The sequence below is a fragment of the Chrysemys picta genome, chromosome 1 (genome assembly GCF_011386835.1).
Source record: "Chrysemys picta bellii isolate R12L10 chromosome 1, ASM1138683v2, whole genome shotgun sequence".
Classification (NCBI taxonomy): Eukaryota; Metazoa; Chordata; order Testudines; family Emydidae; genus Chrysemys; species Chrysemys picta.
Genome location: NC_088791.1, coordinates 219,328,926 through 219,348,056, shown reverse-complemented (window position 1 = coordinate 219,348,056; position 19,131 = coordinate 219,328,926). Strand labels below are relative to the sequence as shown.

General features: G+C 41.4%; 1 protein-coding gene across 3 annotated transcripts in view; it reads left to right on the top strand.

The window, feature by feature from the left end:
* The first annotated feature begins 318 nt into the window (after positions 1–318).
* Positions 319–19,131, top strand: part of BMX (BMX non-receptor tyrosine kinase) — a 46,547-nt gene continuing 27,734 nt past the window's right edge. The window contains exons 1-6 of one of the 3 annotated variants that reach the window (XM_065580332.1): positions 319–482; positions 11,667–11,756; positions 12,429–12,575; positions 13,620–13,724; positions 15,237–15,318; positions 17,403–17,522. In XM_065580332.1, the coding sequence (XP_065436404.1) occupies positions 12,438–12,575; positions 13,620–13,724; positions 15,237–15,318; positions 17,403–17,522 (445 nt within the window). In that variant the 5' untranslated portion in view covers positions 319–482; positions 11,667–11,756; positions 12,429–12,437. Of the gene's footprint in view, positions 483–11,666; positions 11,774–12,428; positions 12,576–13,619; positions 13,725–15,236; positions 15,319–17,402; positions 17,523–19,131 lie in introns of all 3 variants that reach the window. The other 2 variants (XM_065580339.1, XM_065580328.1) reach the window with 2 other exon arrangements.

Here is a 19,131-nt window from a genome sequence, read left to right as displayed (position 1 = left end):
GGGGGGTTAGGTTCCAGGGAATTTTTTTTCACCAGACAAAAAACTATATTATATATATATACACACAGTATAAGTTTTAAACAAACAATTTAATACTGTACACAGCAATGATGATTGTGAAGTTTGGTTGAGGTGGTGAAGTTAGAGGGTGGAAGAGGGTGGGATATTTCCCAGGGAATACCTTCCTGCTAAATGATGAACTAGCATACGGCTGAGCCCTCAAGGGTTAACCCATTGTTGTTACTGTAGCCTCACACTCTACAAGGCAGCACGAATGGAGGGAGAGGAAACAGCATGGCAGACAGAGACACACACCCTGTGTATGGGAGAGAGACGCGCTTTGCTCCTTTAAGTATGCTGACACCACTCTAAGTACATTACCTTTTTAAGTACAACAGGAAGTTGAGACAGCAGCTGCGGCCAGCAAGCTCTCTCCATCCTGAGCCCTGTCGTGTCCCCACCCTGCTCTATATGGAGAAGTGGTAAGTGGAGGGCAGGATCAGGGGGGAGGGGAGCACCTTGACATTAGCGTCCTTATTCCCCCCATCCCTGCACAGCAAACAGGAGGCTCCCGGGAGCAGCTCCAAGGCAGAGGACAGGAGCAGCACATAGCAGTGGGGGGAGGGACAACTGAATTGCAGGCAATTGATAGCCTGCTGGGTGGCTGCCACACAGGGAACTTAGGGGAGTGGGGAGCTGATAGGGGGGCTGCCGGTCCACCCTGGTTCCAAACGCCCACCAGCTAGTTCCTATGGGCTGCTCTTTCTGCAAGCAGTGGATAAAGCAGGCGGCTGCCAAAACAACATTATAAGGGAGCATTGCGCAACTTTAAATGAACATGTTCTCTAATTGATCAGCAAAGTAACAACAAAACAACGTTAACCAGGACGACTTTAAGTGAGGAGATACTGTATCACTCTCCTACCCCCTGCACACCCTTCCCCTTCAAGGTGAAGCAATCTGTAGCCACTTCTCCAAATATACACACAAAATACATTATATAGGCCCACCCTTGTGATCACTGATACATTTTTTTATTCTTACTTTTATAGTAAATGTAACTGGGGGGAGGAAGACGTTTGCAAAAGTTCTGACTTAGCAAAAGGGGCCACCATCATGGAAAGGTTAACAATTACTGCACTGAGACAATGTGGCCCAGTGAACAGAGCAGTAGGTTGACACTCAGAAGATCTGCATGCTATTCCTGGCTCTTCCACTGGCCTGCCAGGTAACCTGGGCAAGTCACATCATCTTGGCTCTAATGGGAAGTACTATGGTATGGAACAACTAGGTATTACTAATGTCTATTGAGATCAGCTGGAGCTGGAGTTATAAGTACAGACTGAAGGCAGTAAGTGCCCCACAGTATGTCGTTTTCCATATCCTTATTTATTTATTTCACATTAGAAAAAAAGAGGTAAGAGTTAAAATAAAAATCTATATAAAAAGCATGCTCTTAGGATATTACCAACCGGTGAAAATTAAAGCAAGAAAATAACCGTTTCACATAAATACCGCATTCTGCATGTTCAAACTTTCCTGTGTTTTGGCCTATAAGTAACTCAAACCATACACAGTAAATACAAACAATTATCTTCTCCACATCTGTTCATCAAACATTCCAAAACAACACAGGAATCCCACCATTAAGTATGGAAAGTGCTAGATCTATTGCAATACATTTAACTTTTCTTTTTTATCTTCAATCTTGTTTTAAAAAAAATCTTAAATGGCATTTTTGGCATAACTGTAACCATTGTAATTTCTTTCCCATGTGAAAGAAGTTAGCAGTATTCTGTTTAATCTCACTGAAGTCATTACAAACTGATACTAATTATTAGCAATTTCTTCAAATACTAATCTTACTTTCCATTTATTCTTTTAATTTCAAAATTAGTATCAATATTGTCTTCCTTTATTTACAGATTTTATAAAAGGGCTTATTATTAAAGATGGTCTGAGGGCATTAAGGGCCTGATTTCAATTTTAACATTAAACTGAAGGTCCTATGCAGTAGTCTCATAACTTCAGGGATTTTTTTTCTTCTTCCCTTTTTTACTCTTTAATTTTTTTAAGTGAAAAGTTACAGAGTAGCAAAAAAAAAGAAAAAAGCCCTAAACTGTGGACGTTATTCATTTCACTTCACTCGGGAATAGAAGGGGAGAGAAGGGAAAATTAAAATTTCCAAAACATTTTTTTAAAGCATATTTATGGAATGGTGTGTGGTTTACTTCTTTGCCTGAATTTCCGTTGCAAAAGCTGAGAGGAAAAATCTCTGATGGAGCCAACAACATGTCAGGCAAGTACAGTTGAGCACAATCTGTTATTTCCAGGAAGCAGCCTCTTGCGCTACATGATTACTGACCAAAGAGAAGGCCTCAAATTCAATGGAAGCTGTGTTATGTTTTTTCCTGGATTCATGGGGGCCACTTAATTGCACCAGCCATCACACTGTTGGAGGCCAAAGTATGCGCTTAATTTTGTGTGGTTCTGAAATATGGGTATGGAATGATACCATGGGACTGAAAGTGATTCTAAACAAATTTCTTAGGAAGATCCAAATAATAGCCCTGCTGCTCTTCTGAGAGCCAAGACAGGTATGGACTCTATTCTGTCCAAATGGCAACATTAATTTTTGGCTTCATGGTCACAGTACACACTCACAGCGATTGCCAAGGCTATGCTTAGAGGCACTGCTCTGTTGGACTTTTTCATGTAAATTTCCTTGATTAGAGTATATTAAAAAAAAAAAAACCGTAGCATTCGCTAGGTTTCTCAAAATCAGAAATGATTAAAGTTTTAAAAATGTGAAATCCATAATGAAGTCAAGAATAGAAGATATTAATAAGTACTTGTTTCTATTTAAAATGTCGCCTTGTTCAAAAGACTCATGGATATGCCAGTTATTTAGAGTTTGTGTAATAACATGCTAAGGAGGGCCCCTACAGCTCTTCCTTTTCAGTTCATGCAGACAGTTTACATAGAAGGCCAATATACTGGCACCAAGAAAAGTAACTGCCTCTATCCAGGAGGTATAGGGCAGGTGGAAGACCTACTCCATTATTTATTATATTGTAATTTGTATTGTCATTTGAAGTCAAAATGGCTTTTGTTTTTGTTTTTGTCCCAGTTGCCTTTTACTACGACCTTTCAGAAAATAGAATATTGGTTAGGAACGGACAGCGTATCTCTGATCTGAGCAGTTGCTCTATTTGCATGGGCAGACACTAAAATAAGGAAAAGGCAAGCATCATGGTGGTCATACCTGGTTTAATGGTGCATGTTCTTTTTAATCATAGAATCGTAGGCCTGGAAGAGACCACGAGAGATCATCTAGTCCAGTCCCCTTCCATTCATGGCAGGACTAAGTATTATCTAGACCAGGGGAGGACAAACTATGGTCCGTGAGCTGGATCCGGCCCGTCAGGGCTTTCAATCCGGCTTGCAGGATTGCCAACCCTGTGGCACAGTGGTGCTAAGGCAGGCTCCCTGCCTGCCCTGCCCCCACACCACTCCAGGAAGTGGCCGGCATCGTGTCCCTGCAGCCCCTTGGGGAGGGTGCAGAGGGCTCCGTACGCTACCCTCGCCTTTAGGCACCGCCCCCAGCAGCTCCCATTGGCCGGGAACAGGGAACTGCTGCCAATGGGAGCTTCGGGGGTGGTACCCACAGGCGAGGGCAATGTGCAGTGGAACCGCCTGTCCCACCCCACCCCCAGGAGCCACTGCCAGACATGCTCGCCACTTCCAGGAGCGGTGCAAGTCCAGGGCAGGCAGGGAGCCTGCCTTAGCCCCACTGCGCGCTGCTGCCACCCCGGAGCCATTCGAGGTAAGCGGCGCCGGGCCGGAGCCCACACCCCGAACCCCTACTGCACCCCGCACTCCAACCCCTTGCCCTGAGTCCCCTAACCCCCTGCCTTAAGCCCCCTGCCGTACCCCTCCTGCACCCCAATCCCCTTCCCTAAACTCCCAATCTCCTGCCCTGAGCCAACTGCTGCACCCCTCCTGCACCCCAACCCCCTGCCCTGAGCCCCCTCCTGCACCCCTCACCCCTCCTGAATCCCAACCCCCTGCCCCAGCCCTAGTCCTAAATTCATAGCCCTGCATACAATTTCCCCACCCAGATGTGGCCCTCGGGCCAAAAAGTTTGCCCACCCCTGATCTATACCATTCCTGACAGGTGTTTGTCTAACCTGCTCTTAAAAATCTTCAATGATGGAGATTCCACAACCTCCCTGGGCAATTTATTCCACTGCTTAACCACCTTGACAGGAAGTTTTTCCTAAGGTCCAACCTAAACTGCCCTTGCTGCAATTTAAGCCCATTGCTTCTTGTCCTTTCCTCAGAGGTTAAGGAGAACAATTTTTCTCCCTCCTCCTTGTAACAACCTTTTATGTACTTGTAAACTATTATCATGTCCCCTCTTGGTCTTCTCTTCTCCAGACTAAAGAAACCCATTTTTTTCAATCTTCCCTCGTAGGTCATGTTTTCTAGACCTTTAATCATTTTTGTTGCTCTTCTCTGGACTTTCTCCAATTTGTCCACATCTTTCCTGAAATGTGGTGCCCAGAGCTGGACACAATACTCCAGCTGAGGCCTAATCAGCGTGGAGTAGAGCGAAAGAATTACTCCTTGTGTCATGCTTACAACACTCCTGATAATCTATCCCAGAATGATGTCTGCTTTTTTTGCAACAGGGTTACTCTGTTCACTCATATTTAGCTTATGATCCACTATAAACCCCAGATACTAGTCTTCTCTAGGCAGCCATTTCCCATTTTGTATGTGTGCAGCTGCTTGTTCTTTCCTAAGTGGAGTGCTTTGCATTTGTCCTTATTGAATTTCATCCTATTTACTTCAGACCATTTCTCCAGTTTGTCCAGATCATTTTGAATTTTAATCCTATCCTCCAAAGCACTTGCAACCCCTCCCAGCTTGGTATCATCCACAAACTTTATAAATATACTCTCTATGCCATTATCCAAATCATTGATGAAGATATTGAACAGAACTGGACCCAGAACTGATCCCTGCGGGACCCCATTCATTATGCTCTTCCAGCATGACTATGAACCACTGATAACTACTATCTGGGAACGGTTTTTACAGCCAGTTATGCACTCATCTTATAGTAGTTCCAGCTAGGTTGTATTTCCCTAGTTTGTTTATTCTCATAGGTTCTAGGACTGGAAGGGACCTCGAGAGGTTGAGTCCAGTCCCCTGCCCACATGGCAGGACCAAATACTGTCTAGATCATCCCTGATAGACATTTATCTAACCTACTCTTAAATATATCCAGAGATGGAGATTCCACAACCTCCGTAGGCAATTTATTCCAGTGTTTAACCACCCTGACAGTTAGGAACTTTTTCCTAAGGTCCAGCCTAAACCTCCCTTGCTGCAGTTTAAACCCATTGCTTCTTGTTCTATCCTTAGAGGCTAAGGTGAACAAGTTTTCTCCCTCCTCCTTATGACACCTTTTTAGATACCTGAAAACTGCTATCATGTCCCCTCTCAGTCTTCTCTTTTCCAAACTAAACAAACCCAATTCTTTCAGCCTTCCTTCACAGGTCATGTTCTCAAGACCTTTAATCATTCTTGTTGCTCTTCTCTGGACCCTCTCCAATTTCTCCACATCTTTCTTGAAATGCAGTGCCCAGAACTGGACACAATACTCCAGTTGAGGCCTAACCAGCGCAGAGTAGAGCAGAAGAATGACTTCTCATGTCTTGCTCACAACACACCTGTTAATACATCCCAGAATCATGTTTGCTTTTTTTGCAACAGCATCACACTGTTGACTCATATTTAGTTTGTGGTCCACTATAACCCCTAGATCCCTTTCTGCCGTACTCCTTCCTAGACAGTCACTTCCCATTCTGTATGTGTGAAACTGATTTTTCCTTCCTAAGTGGAGCACTTTGCATTTGTCTTTGTTAAACTTCATCCTGTTTACCTCAGACCATTTCTCCAATTTGTCCAGATCATTTTGAATTATGACCCTGTCCTCCAAAGCAGTTGCAATTCCTCCCAGTTTGGTATCATCTGCAAACTTAATAAGCGTACTTTCTATGCCAATATCTAAGTCGTTGATGAAGATATTGAACAGAGCCGGTCCCAAAATAGACCCCTGCGGAACCCCACTTGTTATAACTTTCCAGCAGAATTGGGAACCATTAATAACTACTCTCTGAGTATGGTTATGCAGCCAGTTATGCACTCACCTTATAGTAGCCCCATCTAAATTGTATTTGCCTAGTTTATCGATAAGAATATCATGCGAGACCGTATCAAATGCCTTACTAAAGTCTAGGTATACCACATCCACCGCTTCTCCCTTATCCACAAGACTCGTTATCCTATCAAAGAAAGCTATTAGATTGGTTTTACATGATTTGTTCTTTACAAATCCATGCTGGCTATTCCCTATCACCTTACCACCTTCCAAGTGTTTGCAGATGATTTCCTTAATTACTTGCTCCATTATCTTCCCTGGCACAGAAGTTAAACTAACTGGTCTGTAGTTTCCTGGGTTGTTTTTATTTCCCTTTTTATAGATGGGCACTATATTTGCCCTTTTCCAGTCTTCTGGAATCTCTCCCGTCTCCCATGATTTTCCAAAGATAATAGCTAGAGGCTCAGATACCTCCTCTATTAGCGCCTTGAGTATTCTAGGATGTATTTCATCAGGCCCAGGTGACTTGCAGGCATCTAACTTTTCTAAGTGATTTTTAACTTGTTCTTTTTTTATTTGATCTTCTAAACCTACCCCCTTCCCATTAGCACTCACTATGTTAGGCATTCCTTCAGACTTCTCGGTGAAGACCGAAACAAAGAAGTCATTAAGCATCTCTGCCATTTCCAAGTTTCCTGTTACTGTTTCTCTCTCCTCACTGAGCAGTGGGCCTACCCTGTCCTTGGTCTTCCTCTTGCTTCTAATGTATTGATAAAAAGTCTTCTTGTTTCCCTTTATTCCTGTAGCTAGTTTGAGCTCATTTTGTGCCTTTGCCTTTCTAATCTTGCCCCTGCATTCCTGTGTTGTTTGCCTATATTCATCCTTTGTAATCTGTCCTAGTTTCCATTTTTTATATGATTCCTTTTTATTTTTTTGATCATGCAAGATCTTGTGGTTAAGCCAAGGTGGTTTTTTGCCATGTTTTCTATCTTTCCTACCCAGTGGAATAGCTTGCTTTTGGACCCTTAATAGTGTCCCTTTAAAAAACTGCCAACTCTCCTAAGTTGTTTTTCCCCTCAGTCTTGATTCCCATGGGACCTTACCTATCAGCTCTCTGAGCTTACCAAAATCCGCCTTTCTGAAATCCATTGTCTCTATTTTGCTGTACTCCCTTCTACCCTTCCTTAGAATTGTGAACTCTATGATTTCATGATCACTTTCACCCAAGCTGCCTTCTACATTCAAATTCTCAACAAGTTCCTCCCTATTTGTTAAAATCAAGTCTAGAACAGCTTCCCTCCTAGTAGCTTTTTCAACCTTCTGAAATAAAAAGTTGTCTGCAATGCAGTCCAAGAACTTATTGGATAGTCTGTGCTTCACTGTGTTATTTTCCCAACATATATCCGGATAGTTGAAGTCCCCCATCACCACCAAATCTTGAGCTTTGGATGATTTTGTTAGTTGTTTAAAAAAAGCCTCATCCACCTCTTCCACCTGGTTAGGTGGCCTGTAGTAGACTCCTAGCGTGACATCACCCTTGTTTTTTACCCCTTTTAGCCTAACCCAGAGACTCTCAACACTTCCGTCTCCTATGTCCATCTCTACCTCAGTCCAAGTGTGTACATTTTTAATATATAAGGCAACACCTCCTCCCTTTTTCCCCTGTCTATCCTTCCTGAGCAAGCTGTACCCATCCACACCAACATTCCAATCGTGTATTATCCCACCAAGTTTCAGTGATGCCAACAATGTCATTGTTGTATTTATTTATTAGCACTTCCAGTTCTTCCTGCTTATTACCCATACTTCTCGCATTTGTATATAGGGATCTAAGATACTGGTTTGATCTTCCCTCCCAGTTTTGCCCTGACCCTCTTTTCTCTCTGCCATTATAGCCCACGCTCCCTCTTGTTTCTGACCCATCTCCCAGGTCTCCATGTTCCCCACTTACCTGTGGGTTTTGCTCACCTGTCCCCGTTGAACCTAGTTTAAAGCCCTCTTCACTAGGTTAGCCAGTCTGTTTCCAAATAGGGTCTTTCCCCTCCTCGAAAGGTGAACGCCATCTCTGCCTAGCAGTCCTTCCTCCAATAGTACTCCGTGGTCAAGAAAGCCAAAGCCCTCCTGGTGACACCATCTTCACAGCCAGGCATTCACCTCTATGATGCATCTGTCTCTGCCCGGGCCCCTACCTTTGACAGGAAGAATCGAAGAGAATACCACCTGCGCCCCAAACTCCTTCACCCGTACTCCCAGAGCCCTGTAGTCACTCTTGATCCGCTCAGTGTCACACCTCGCAGTATCATTTGTGCCCACATGGATGAGTAGCATGGGGTAGTAGTCAGAGGGCTGGATAATCCTCGACAATGCCTACGTAACATTTCGGATACGGGCCTCCGGCAGGCAACATACCTCCCGAGATGAAATGTCAGGGCGACAGATGGGCATCTCCTTCCCCCTCAGCAGAGAGTCTCTGACCACCACTACCCTACGTTTCCTATTCGCAGTAGTGGCAGTAGACCTCCCAGCCTTAGGGGTATGAGGCTTCTCCTCCTTTACTGTAGGGGGTGATTCCTTCTCTCCTGTATCGAGAAGAGCATAACGGTTACCTATTACCATGGCGGGAGGGTTCAGAGCAGGGGTGGAGCACTGCCTGCTGCCAGAAGTAACCAGCTGCCAGTGTCCACCCTGAGCCATCTCCTCCTCCACCAGTGGTGTGTCAGCAGTCCTGTGTACTGGGACAGCTACCTCAGCTGTCTCCACATGGACACTGTCCAGGAATTGCTCGTGGATTCGGATGCTCCTCAACCTAGCCACCTTCTCTTGTAGCTCTCCCACCACCTGCCTGAGCGATTCCACCAGCAGGCACCTTTCCCATTGGATGCCCCCCCAGCCTGGATATCAGTAAGTGGAAATTGCAAGTTACAGTCCCTGCAAAACCACAGCAGGATCTGGGTAGAAGCATCCAGGCACAGGCACTCTGTCTGGCTACAGGCGCAGGTGGAGGAGACAGAAGCAGTGCTGGCACAGGTGTTGCGGGTCTTCCTAACCATCGTAAGCCTCCCTCCGTCAAACTCCCTCTTAAACTCCCCTGTCTGCAGCCCCCTGGTTGCTCTGCCTCTGGCTTTTAAAGCCTGCTTGCCTAGGCCAGTCCCACCCCCTCGTGAGTCATTCTGGGGAAGGCCAATCAAAGGCAATCAAGGGAACAATCAAGGGAACAAGGTCAGGCACTCAGTCCCAACTGCCATAGCAACTGTAACTGAAACTGAAGTCACCTGAAATCAGAATCACAATTAAAATTCAAACAGTCGAGCAAACCCACTCACACCAACAGCTAGTACTCTCACCTCTCACCTGGTAGCCTGTTTGTCAGCGGGATCTCTTGCTCTCCCTCTCAAACGCCCCTGTCTGCAGCCCCCTATGAGAAGGTCATGTGAAATAGTATCAAAAGCCTTACTAAAGTCAAGATATGCCACATCTACCACTTTCCCCCTATCCTCAAGACTTGTTACCCTGTCAAAGAAGCTATTAGGTTGGTTTGACACGATTTGTTCTTGACAAATCCATGCTGACTGTTACTTATCACCTTATTATCTTCTAGGTGTTTGCAAATTGATTGCTTAATTATTTGCCCCATTACCTTTCTGGGTACTGAAGTTAAGCTGACTGGTCTGTAATTCCCTCGGTTATCCTTATTTTTATAGATTGACACTTTATTTGCCCTTTTCCAGTCCTCTGGAATTTCACCCGTCTTCCATGACTTTTCGAAGATAATCACTAATGGCTCAGATATCTCCTCAGTCAGCTCCTTGAGTATTCTAAGATGTATTTCATAAAGCCCTGGTGACTTGAAGACATCTAATTTGTCTAAGTAATTTTTAACTTTTTCTTTCCCTATTGTAGCCTCTGAACCTACCTCATTTTCACTGGCATTCACTATGTTAGATGTCCAATCGCTACTAACCTTTTTCGTGAAAACCAAAACAAAAATATCATTTAACACTTTTTCCATTTCCACATTTTCTGTTATTGTTTTCCCCTCCTCATTTAGTAATAGGCCTACCCTGTCTTTGATCTTTCTCTTGCTTCTAATGTATTTGTAGAATGTTTTCTTGTTACTCTTTATGTCTCTAGCTAATTTAATCTCGTTTTGTGCTTTGGCCTTTCTAATTTTGTCCCTACATGCTTCTGTTATTTGTTTATGTTCAACACTTATAATTTGAACTAATTTCCACTTCTTGTAGGGCTGTTTTTTGATCATTGAAGAACTCCTTGTTAAGCCAGGATGATCTCTTGCCATACTTCCTATCTTTCCTATGTAGTGGGATAGTTTGCTCTTGTGCCCTTAATAATGTCTCTTTGAAAAACTGCCAACTCTCTTGAACTGTGTTTTCCTTAGACTTGCTTCCCATGGGATCTTATATACCGACTCCCTGCATTTGCTAAAGTCTGCCTTCTTGAAATCCATTATCTTTATTGTGCTGTTTTCCCTCCTACCATTCCTTAGAATCATGAACTCTACCATCTCATGATCACTATCACCTAAGCTGCCTTCCACTTTCAAATTTTCAACCAGTTCCTCCCTATTTGTCAAAATCAAATCTAGAACAGCGTCTCCTCTAGTAGCTTTCTCCACTTTCTGAAATAAAAAAATGTCTCCAATACATTCCAAGAACTTGATGGATAATCTGTACTCTGCTGTGTTATTGTCCCAACTGACGTCTGGGTAGTTGAAGTCCCCCATCACCACCAAGTCCTGTGCTTTGGATAATTTTGTTAGTTGTTTAAAAAAGCTTCATCCACCTCTTCTTCCTGGTTAGGTGGTCTGTAATAGACCCCCTACCATGACATCACCCTTGTTTTTTACTCTTTTATCCTACCCAGAGAGCCTTTAAACAAGTATGTCTCCTATTTCCATCTCAACCTCAGTCCAAGTGTATACATTTTTAACATATAAGGCAACACTTCCTCCTTTTTTTCCTTGCTTGTCCTTCCTGTACTAGCTGTACCCTTTTATACCAATATTCCAGTCCTGTGTATTATTCCACCAAGTCTCTGTGCTGCCAGCTGTGTCATAGCTGTGTTTATTAACTAGCATTTCAAGTTCTTCCTGCTTATTCCCCATACTTCTCGCATTAGTATACAGACATAAAATATACTGATTTGCTTTCCCCTCTATGTTCTTCCTTGTCTCCCCTTATCCCTGCTATAACAACCCATGCTTCCCCCAGCCCACAGTTTATGACCCTTTTCATGAGAATAGACAGTGAAAACAGACTAGCTGCTCTTCCTTTTATAATGCACTATCATAACGTTGCAGTATCTCATTTGCAGACACTACAAGGAATTGTTCTGAGGCCATAAACCCCCTTGACTTAAATGTATCAAGGCTAAAAATGGAATTGTGCAAAATATATGCTAACACAGAAAACACACCTCTGACAGAATGGGTGTGATGAGTGGCATGCAAATATCTTTTTTCTGATAAACACTCCAGGTTTGATAAGAACGTGATGGAGAGTAAGACAGCAGGACACTTCCCTTTGGAGCGCCAAGCAGACAAAAGACAAAGGACATAATTCCTCTTGTAAGTGCAACACCCATGTAAGTAACTTTAGACACAAATAGTTTTAAAAACCAAAGGGTCTCGCTCCTCTTTTCACTTGCTATTGAATAATTAATAACAAGATTAATACATATTAATAATCATATAATAATATTTTCACTTTTTTACATTTCTTTACCTGAATGGTTCTGTTTCATATCCATATGTTTCTTTCAGTGCAAAGAAAGAAATTAGAAATTACCAGTCCAGGAAACACTGTGATCAATTATGCTTTTTCTCATCTGTGATATGAAGGATTGTGTTTTTGTTGCTATAATTACTTTCTTCCTGTGTCTCTGATATGATACCTTTGTGCTTAATATAGCTTCAATTCCTTGCCAGACAGTGCAAGACTTTAAAGGGAGAAATTCTCAGGCAACAAAAGAACTGAAAATGTCTTAGTTAGAGCTACAGCTTTATCTTAAATTTTAATTTCCTATAACATGTTTATTTTTGTCTGAGCAGAAAAACTAACTGTTCATAGCTGTTTATAAAATATAAAATACACTCTTCATAAGTCTTGTTAGAACATGCAATAAATATATCTTAAATTCATTTTATAACATGCTTTATAATCCATTAGTAAAGGACATAGCTGCCTTTGTTAATCTTTTAACAACTATTATTATTAAAATGACTATTTCCAATTTTTAGGGCAATAAAATGGAGCAGGAATCAATTCTAGAGGAGCTTCTTTTAAAGAAGTCGCAACAGAAGAAAAAAATTTCACCAATTAATTACAAAGAACGACTGTTTGTTCTCACAAAAACAAACCTCTCTTACTATGAATATGACAAAGAGGTGAGAAATCATTTTCTTAACTACAGAGGTACATATTTTTCTAAAGTAAGTTTATGCCTCTGGATTTTCTTCCTCAATGTGCTTTGATTAGATATCATATAGTAGGGGTAGTGACATCTTTTGTTCCAAGTGGGATTTAAAAATGGTATGGGACCAAAATCTGGCCTTGATTCAGGATAGCACTTAAGAATGTGTTTAAGTCCACCCCTATTCAGCACAGAACTTAATGATGCTTAATCTTAGGCATATGCTTAAATCTCATCAAAGTCAATGGGACTTAGGCACATGCCTAAAGTTAAGCACATGCCTTGAATAGGGATGTTTTCCTGAATCAGGGTCTCTGTGGTGAATTATATCTGGCATTGGTTTCAAGTAATTTGTACAGGAGATAGCTCAGTGCAGAATTTGGCCCATAACTGATATAAAGTAAAAGGCTAAAGCGTGTGATCGTATTTTAAAAAGTGATTATGTATCAAACAAATGGTCGGTACTTTCAGCAGAGTGGCCTCTTTTGTGCATTCAGAGATAGCTCTGAAGCGACTAAAATACATTGTTACCATCTGCACTCCTGATAGCACATTTGGATTACTCCTGTTAGTTACAACTCATTGTCTGAATAAGGGTGGCAGGATCGATGCCAGTATCTTAACAAAATAATGTAATACAAAATCAGACTCTCATTTCCCATTAGAGACTTTTGCATTTTATATCCTCCATCTCTGCTTTTGCATTGTAATACCAAAGTTCATGTACCAGATGTAGGGCCCATCCTGTTGTCTTTATACCTTGACTTGAAAGGGAGTTTTGTCAGTATATGGATTGCAGGATAAGATACAACGGAGGGTTTTCAATGTCTTTCCCAAGCAGTTTAACAAAAGTGGAACTCTACTTTACCCAATCTGAAGTGTGCAATTACACACAGCTTAGATTAAGTGTGATTACGTTTTTTATAAAACTTGTCATGACCATAAAGTATTTTTGATTTGAGGACAATAGTCCTGTATTTAGAATGATGAGTAGTCCTGCTTTGGCTTTTATTCTTAGAAAAAAGGAAGCAAAAAAGGATCAATTGACATTAAGAAAATTCGATGTGTTGAGGCAGTGAATCATGAGGAACAGGCACCTTTGGAGAGACAATATCCATTTCAGGTAAGATCACGAAATACAAAACTGATCTTTACTGTGGTGAACCATTATTTTTAGGACAAATAAGGGCTTGTGTCACTGCTGACTGTTACAAAAACTTACAACAGGTTGGAAATGAATCCTTGTTACTATAAACCTGACCCAAAGACCATCAAAATCAACGGGAGTCTTTTCATTGACTTCAATGGAATTTGGATTAGGACCTGTCTGTTTGTGCATTCATGTGTGTATAATAGTTTACTTATTTTGGTGTGATCCTATACACACACACGAATGGTGCATGTATTTGAATATTGAATATGTTTATTTTGTTGTGCAATACTGATCACAATTCATTTTCTGTTTTTAACCTTCCCCACCTGTCCTCCTTTCACTTTAGTGGCAAAAAGAAGTGCAGAACTTGGCCTTTTGATATTGAAACTATAGGTTGACCATTTAAATGCACGAGTCCAGAAATTCAAAGTTACGGTTCCCTCAGCAATTGAACCTCATCTAAATTGCACATTTCTATTAAACCTTATCTTTATCAACATATACAGTAATACCAATACTACATATGTGCATGGAAGCAAGGTCATATATGCTGCAAAAGCCATAACCTTGACTTTGCTGTCATTTGTACTGTATGTGTTAATTCTCAGAGATAGGTTCATTCCAAAGCCTATGCCAGAGCAGAGAGTCCTGGAGGCGGAGAGTCCATGAGGAGAAGAATATACAATAGTGCAAAGCAGCTGCAACTTCCCTTTGTGCCAAGGGTGGGGTGCTATAGTCTAAAATGGGCAACAGTGGCTTGGAAAGGGTGCATGACCTGGGCAGCAGAGGAGTTCATTAATTAACTGCCACCCAACAATTGCTACCCCTGGGGGTAACCCCAAGAGAGGGCAGCAGTGTTATCACTGTCTGATTTATCTCAGATTGAATACTCCTAACCCTCATTAAATAGTATTTTTATATTAAATTAGTTTGTTACTCTCATGAGCACCTAATACACTCAAATATGGGGGAGAGAGGATGGGGAAGGAATGAAAGGTACATAGTGTACTTCCCATTTCTGATGAGAATGTGCAAGTTACTGAATTTAGGGTCTTATTATTCTCCTACTAATGCCAAAGGGAGTTTTGCCATTGGGAGCAGGATTGGTTCAGGCCCATAATGCCAGCTCACTTTCATGTGAAATGGGAGTATAACTATTTAACTCTGTTCTGGCTCATCACTGTCCTGGGCTTAGGGTTGCCAACCCTCCAGGATTGGCCTGGAGTCTCCAGGAATTAAAGATTAATCTTTAATTAAAGATTATGTCATGTGATGAAATCTCCAGGAATACATCCAACTAACACTGGCAACCCTGCCTGGGCTGCATGCATTTTGGTGTGAACAGGCCTGCGGAGCTTGATCCTAGGGTTTCTAAGTCCTTTACTTCTTTGTTTCCGTTACTCTAGGTCTTTATTTAAAAAAAAAGCTAATGAACTTTGAGAATAGGATAACTAGAATGAATTGTTTTCCCACCTCTTTTAGATTGTATACAAGGATGGCCTTCTCTATGTCTTTGCAGCAAATAAAGAGAGCCGAAATCAGTGGTTGAAAGCTTTACATAAAGGTAACATTTGTTTTTACCGTCTTGTGAAGCAACTTTTTTATAACATGGGGGGGAAGATTGTGTGTTCAGAGAAATCATCTGAATAAGGGAGTAGATGAATCTAGTTTCTTATTTTAATGCAATGGTTTTGTCAGCCATTTTCAGCTGCAATCTCGCTCCTCCATGCAACGGGACTGGAGTGGATGAGAACATTTCAAAAATTTCAATGAAAAGTGGTGGGAGGAAAAAATTCACAAAATTTCCCTGCTGGCATTTCCCCACCGGCATTTCCCCACCAACTCTAGTCTTTACTTAGTTTGTTCTGATTCTTTCCATGGTCTTTAACTGAGCAATGCTCCATCCATGCAATAAGTAGTGTGTAGGCAGAGTGCTGGGTCCCGTAAACCACAGTGAAGTCAATAGGATCTTTAGGAGAGGAGGAGTCCATCCACATACTACACATTGCAGTAGCACCCATTAAAGTCAATAGGAGTCTTTCCATTTACTTTAATGGACTTTGGGTCAGGCCCTGTTTATCCCCCAGTTGTCTCTTGTGGGCCCATGGGTGGAGTTGACTTTGAGCGTGTGGCTCTCTCCTTACCTACCACTGCAACGTTGTCCCTGGACGATCTGGGCAGAAGTGGGAGGCTCCAATAGGCTACGTGCAATGTTTCTTCTAGAAACCAGGGACAGATTCTTTTGAATAATTCTTCTAAAGAAAAAATTGGTTTTGAAAGCCAGCAGGGACCCAGACTGGCAAGGGAATAAGGAAGAACCACAGGAAACCAGTAGGCAGTTTGGAGGCATAAAGACTTCCCCACTCATGGCCCTGACCTCTGGCAGATTGAGTTTTTGGTAGCTGAATCCTCTGCTCATTCCATTCACCCAACAGAATTATGTGATGGAAACTCCAGGATTTGTCTCTTCATGGGGCTTATTGTCCCCTAAACAGGGCCGGCTCAAGGGTTTTGGCCACCCCAAGCAGCCAAACAAAAATAAATAAATAAAAAGCCGTGATCGCGATCTGTGGCGGCAATTCGGCGGGAGGTCCTTCGCTCCGAACAGGAGTGAGGGACCGTCCGCCGAATTGCCGCTGAATAGCTGGACGTGCCGCCCCTCTCTGAAGTGGCCGCCCCAAGCACCTGCTTGGTAAGCTGGTGCCTGGAGCTGGTCCTGCCCCTAAATTGTCTTTTTCCTGATAGGAGAAAGATCTGCCCTTGGGACCTCAGGATTTGGTCCAATATTTTCAGCTAAACATGTTAATAAGAGTGCTATTCAAACAAGATAGGTTTTTTAAAGAGAGTATGTGAGGAATACCACTTGTTCAGTATTGCATAAATCTTGTGACATGCATTATAGCAAAGTGATTACAATTTTCTAAGGAACTTTTAAAATAAAGTTCAGCTGTAAAAACAAGTAACAAAATTCTGTGGCCAAGATTTTGAACAATCATTCAGCAGCTCCCATGCTTCTGGGTGCGCAGCATTTTTGAAAACCAGGCTGTAACTTCAGGTGTCTAACCAGGGATTTAGGAGCCTAACTTTAAGCAATCATTTATAAACTCTTGCTCTACACTTTTAAAATTATTTGTTTTATTATCTTTTAAAACAAATACTACAGCACTGATTCAAAAAACTACAGTGTCACTATTGCCAGTTATATTGTTTTGGGCCATTTCTATAGAATACTGGATTATTTTTTATATACAAGTAACAAATGTTTATTTAAGAGGTTTGATAAATAGAAAGTGTTACATTTTAACTGGACATTTCTTTAACAGGTCAGTTTTGTACTGAAATTTGCCATTTGGTTTATTGAACACCTATAGTTTGTCTAGTTTATTTCTATAATATGAATTAGAAATGAAATCACTCTTCATATTTTTGATACATAAAATGTTTTATTAGATTTTTCAACACAGTTAAATGGGCTTTAGGACAGTCTAGCAAAGTTTTTAAGTCTTTATAAAATGCACATCTCCTCCATGAGCTTGATTCACTGTTACTGAATTCTTTTATTGTATCAGTTTGTATTGCTTACTGAAAACATGCTACCAGCAAACCTTTTAAAGTTCTTTTTTTTTCTTCCCCTCCTGTGCGCTCCAGAGATTAAAGACAATCCTGATTTACTAAACAAGTATCACAAAGAATTCTTTACCAATGGGAAGTTTCTCTGCTGCAACCAGACATGTAAAGCAGCCCCTGGATGTACCCTCTGGGAGAAATGTAATGAGCCATTTTGTTTGTATTTGCTTTTTGACATGTTAGTCTTAATGGTGCTTTGCATGATATTGGTAAATCTACAAGGATAATTGTAATCAATGGTGGTAAATATAAAAATCTGATCAATTATTCCTCTTGATGTTTGTTCTTAACTTCTTTTAACAGCATTGCAATTGTACTATGTAGTTTGATAATGTGGCTAGGGGAAAAGAATATAGTACACCTCTATCTCGATATAACGCTGTCCTCGGGAGCCAAAAAATCTTACCGCGTTATAGGTGAAACCGCGTTATATCGAACTTGCTTTGATCCACCGGAGTGCACAGCCCCACCCTCGGAGCACTGCTTTACCACGTTATATCCGAATTTGTGTTATATCGGGTCACGTTATATCGGGGTAGAGGTGTATGTGAAATACCCATGCGGAGATCATGACAATTTTTTACTGTACCTCCAAAATGCACCAAAAAGAAATCCTTTCTCTTTACTTCGACTTAGTATGCTGAGTTGTTGTTGCTGTTGTTATGGGAGTGGGAGAAAAAAATATCAGAACTTGTCTTTATGGCTGAGTCCAAACAGCCAAATAATCTACTAGCAACATTTGTGTGTCAGTTATAAAGAATTTAACTTCATAATAAATCCAAAATAAAACTGATTTTTTTTCATTATATTCATATTTATGGTGGCTACTTTTCTAAACAATGCTATATTCTGCCCCACAAGTCTATTTTTGGTACTCTGTGGAATGTGCATTTATAAGAAATAGGATTACAATAAGCACAGGGGTATCAAAAGAATAGCTGAAAAATCATTTTAATTTTATAAAATGTACTGTGTTGAGGAGCAAGTTTAGTTAGGGAAACTTGCCAGTCAAATTACTCCACAAAATGGTTCTAGGGAGCAGTTGTTTCAAATAATGCACATTCCAGAATCTCATAGAGCATTTATGCATTTCTTTCCTGTGCACCATTTAAAAACAAACATGGTGTATCTGAGTTGCAGACTCCTGCAGTGTGTTGGAACAATGTATTTATGGAATGAAGGAGTATTTTATGTATTTTATTTTTTTGTTTAAATATACATTTTTAAAATACTGGACTGGAAATTAATCACAATTATTTAGCTCATTTATTAGTCACCATAAAGAACCTGAGGAGTAAATTTTCAAAATGGATGCATGCCACGATCTACATATTCGTAAGCACCCTCCCCCCCCATCCCATACACACATTATTGCATGCACATTGGATAGCTGAGGCTTACATTTTTAGAAAGTGGACACTTGTTTTGAGTGCCTCTGGTTTGGGAGCGTAACTTGAGAGTTCGAAAGCCCGATTTTTCAGAGGTGCTGAACTCTTGCAGTTCCCATTGACATCGAGAGTGCTCAGCCCCTCTGATAATCAAGCCCCTGTTGTTTCAAGATGGGTCCTCAAAATGACAGGCAACCCTAAGAACCCAATTTGTATGTGTGAGATTGCAAGTGAAAATATAGAGGCCCCTTTTGAAAATTTAGCTCCACTATTTAGTAATAACATCAGTGTCCTATGTATGGACCCAGTGGAGGAACACTAAACAATGCCCTACTATTTTAAAGATTTGCCAGTTGTTGGTT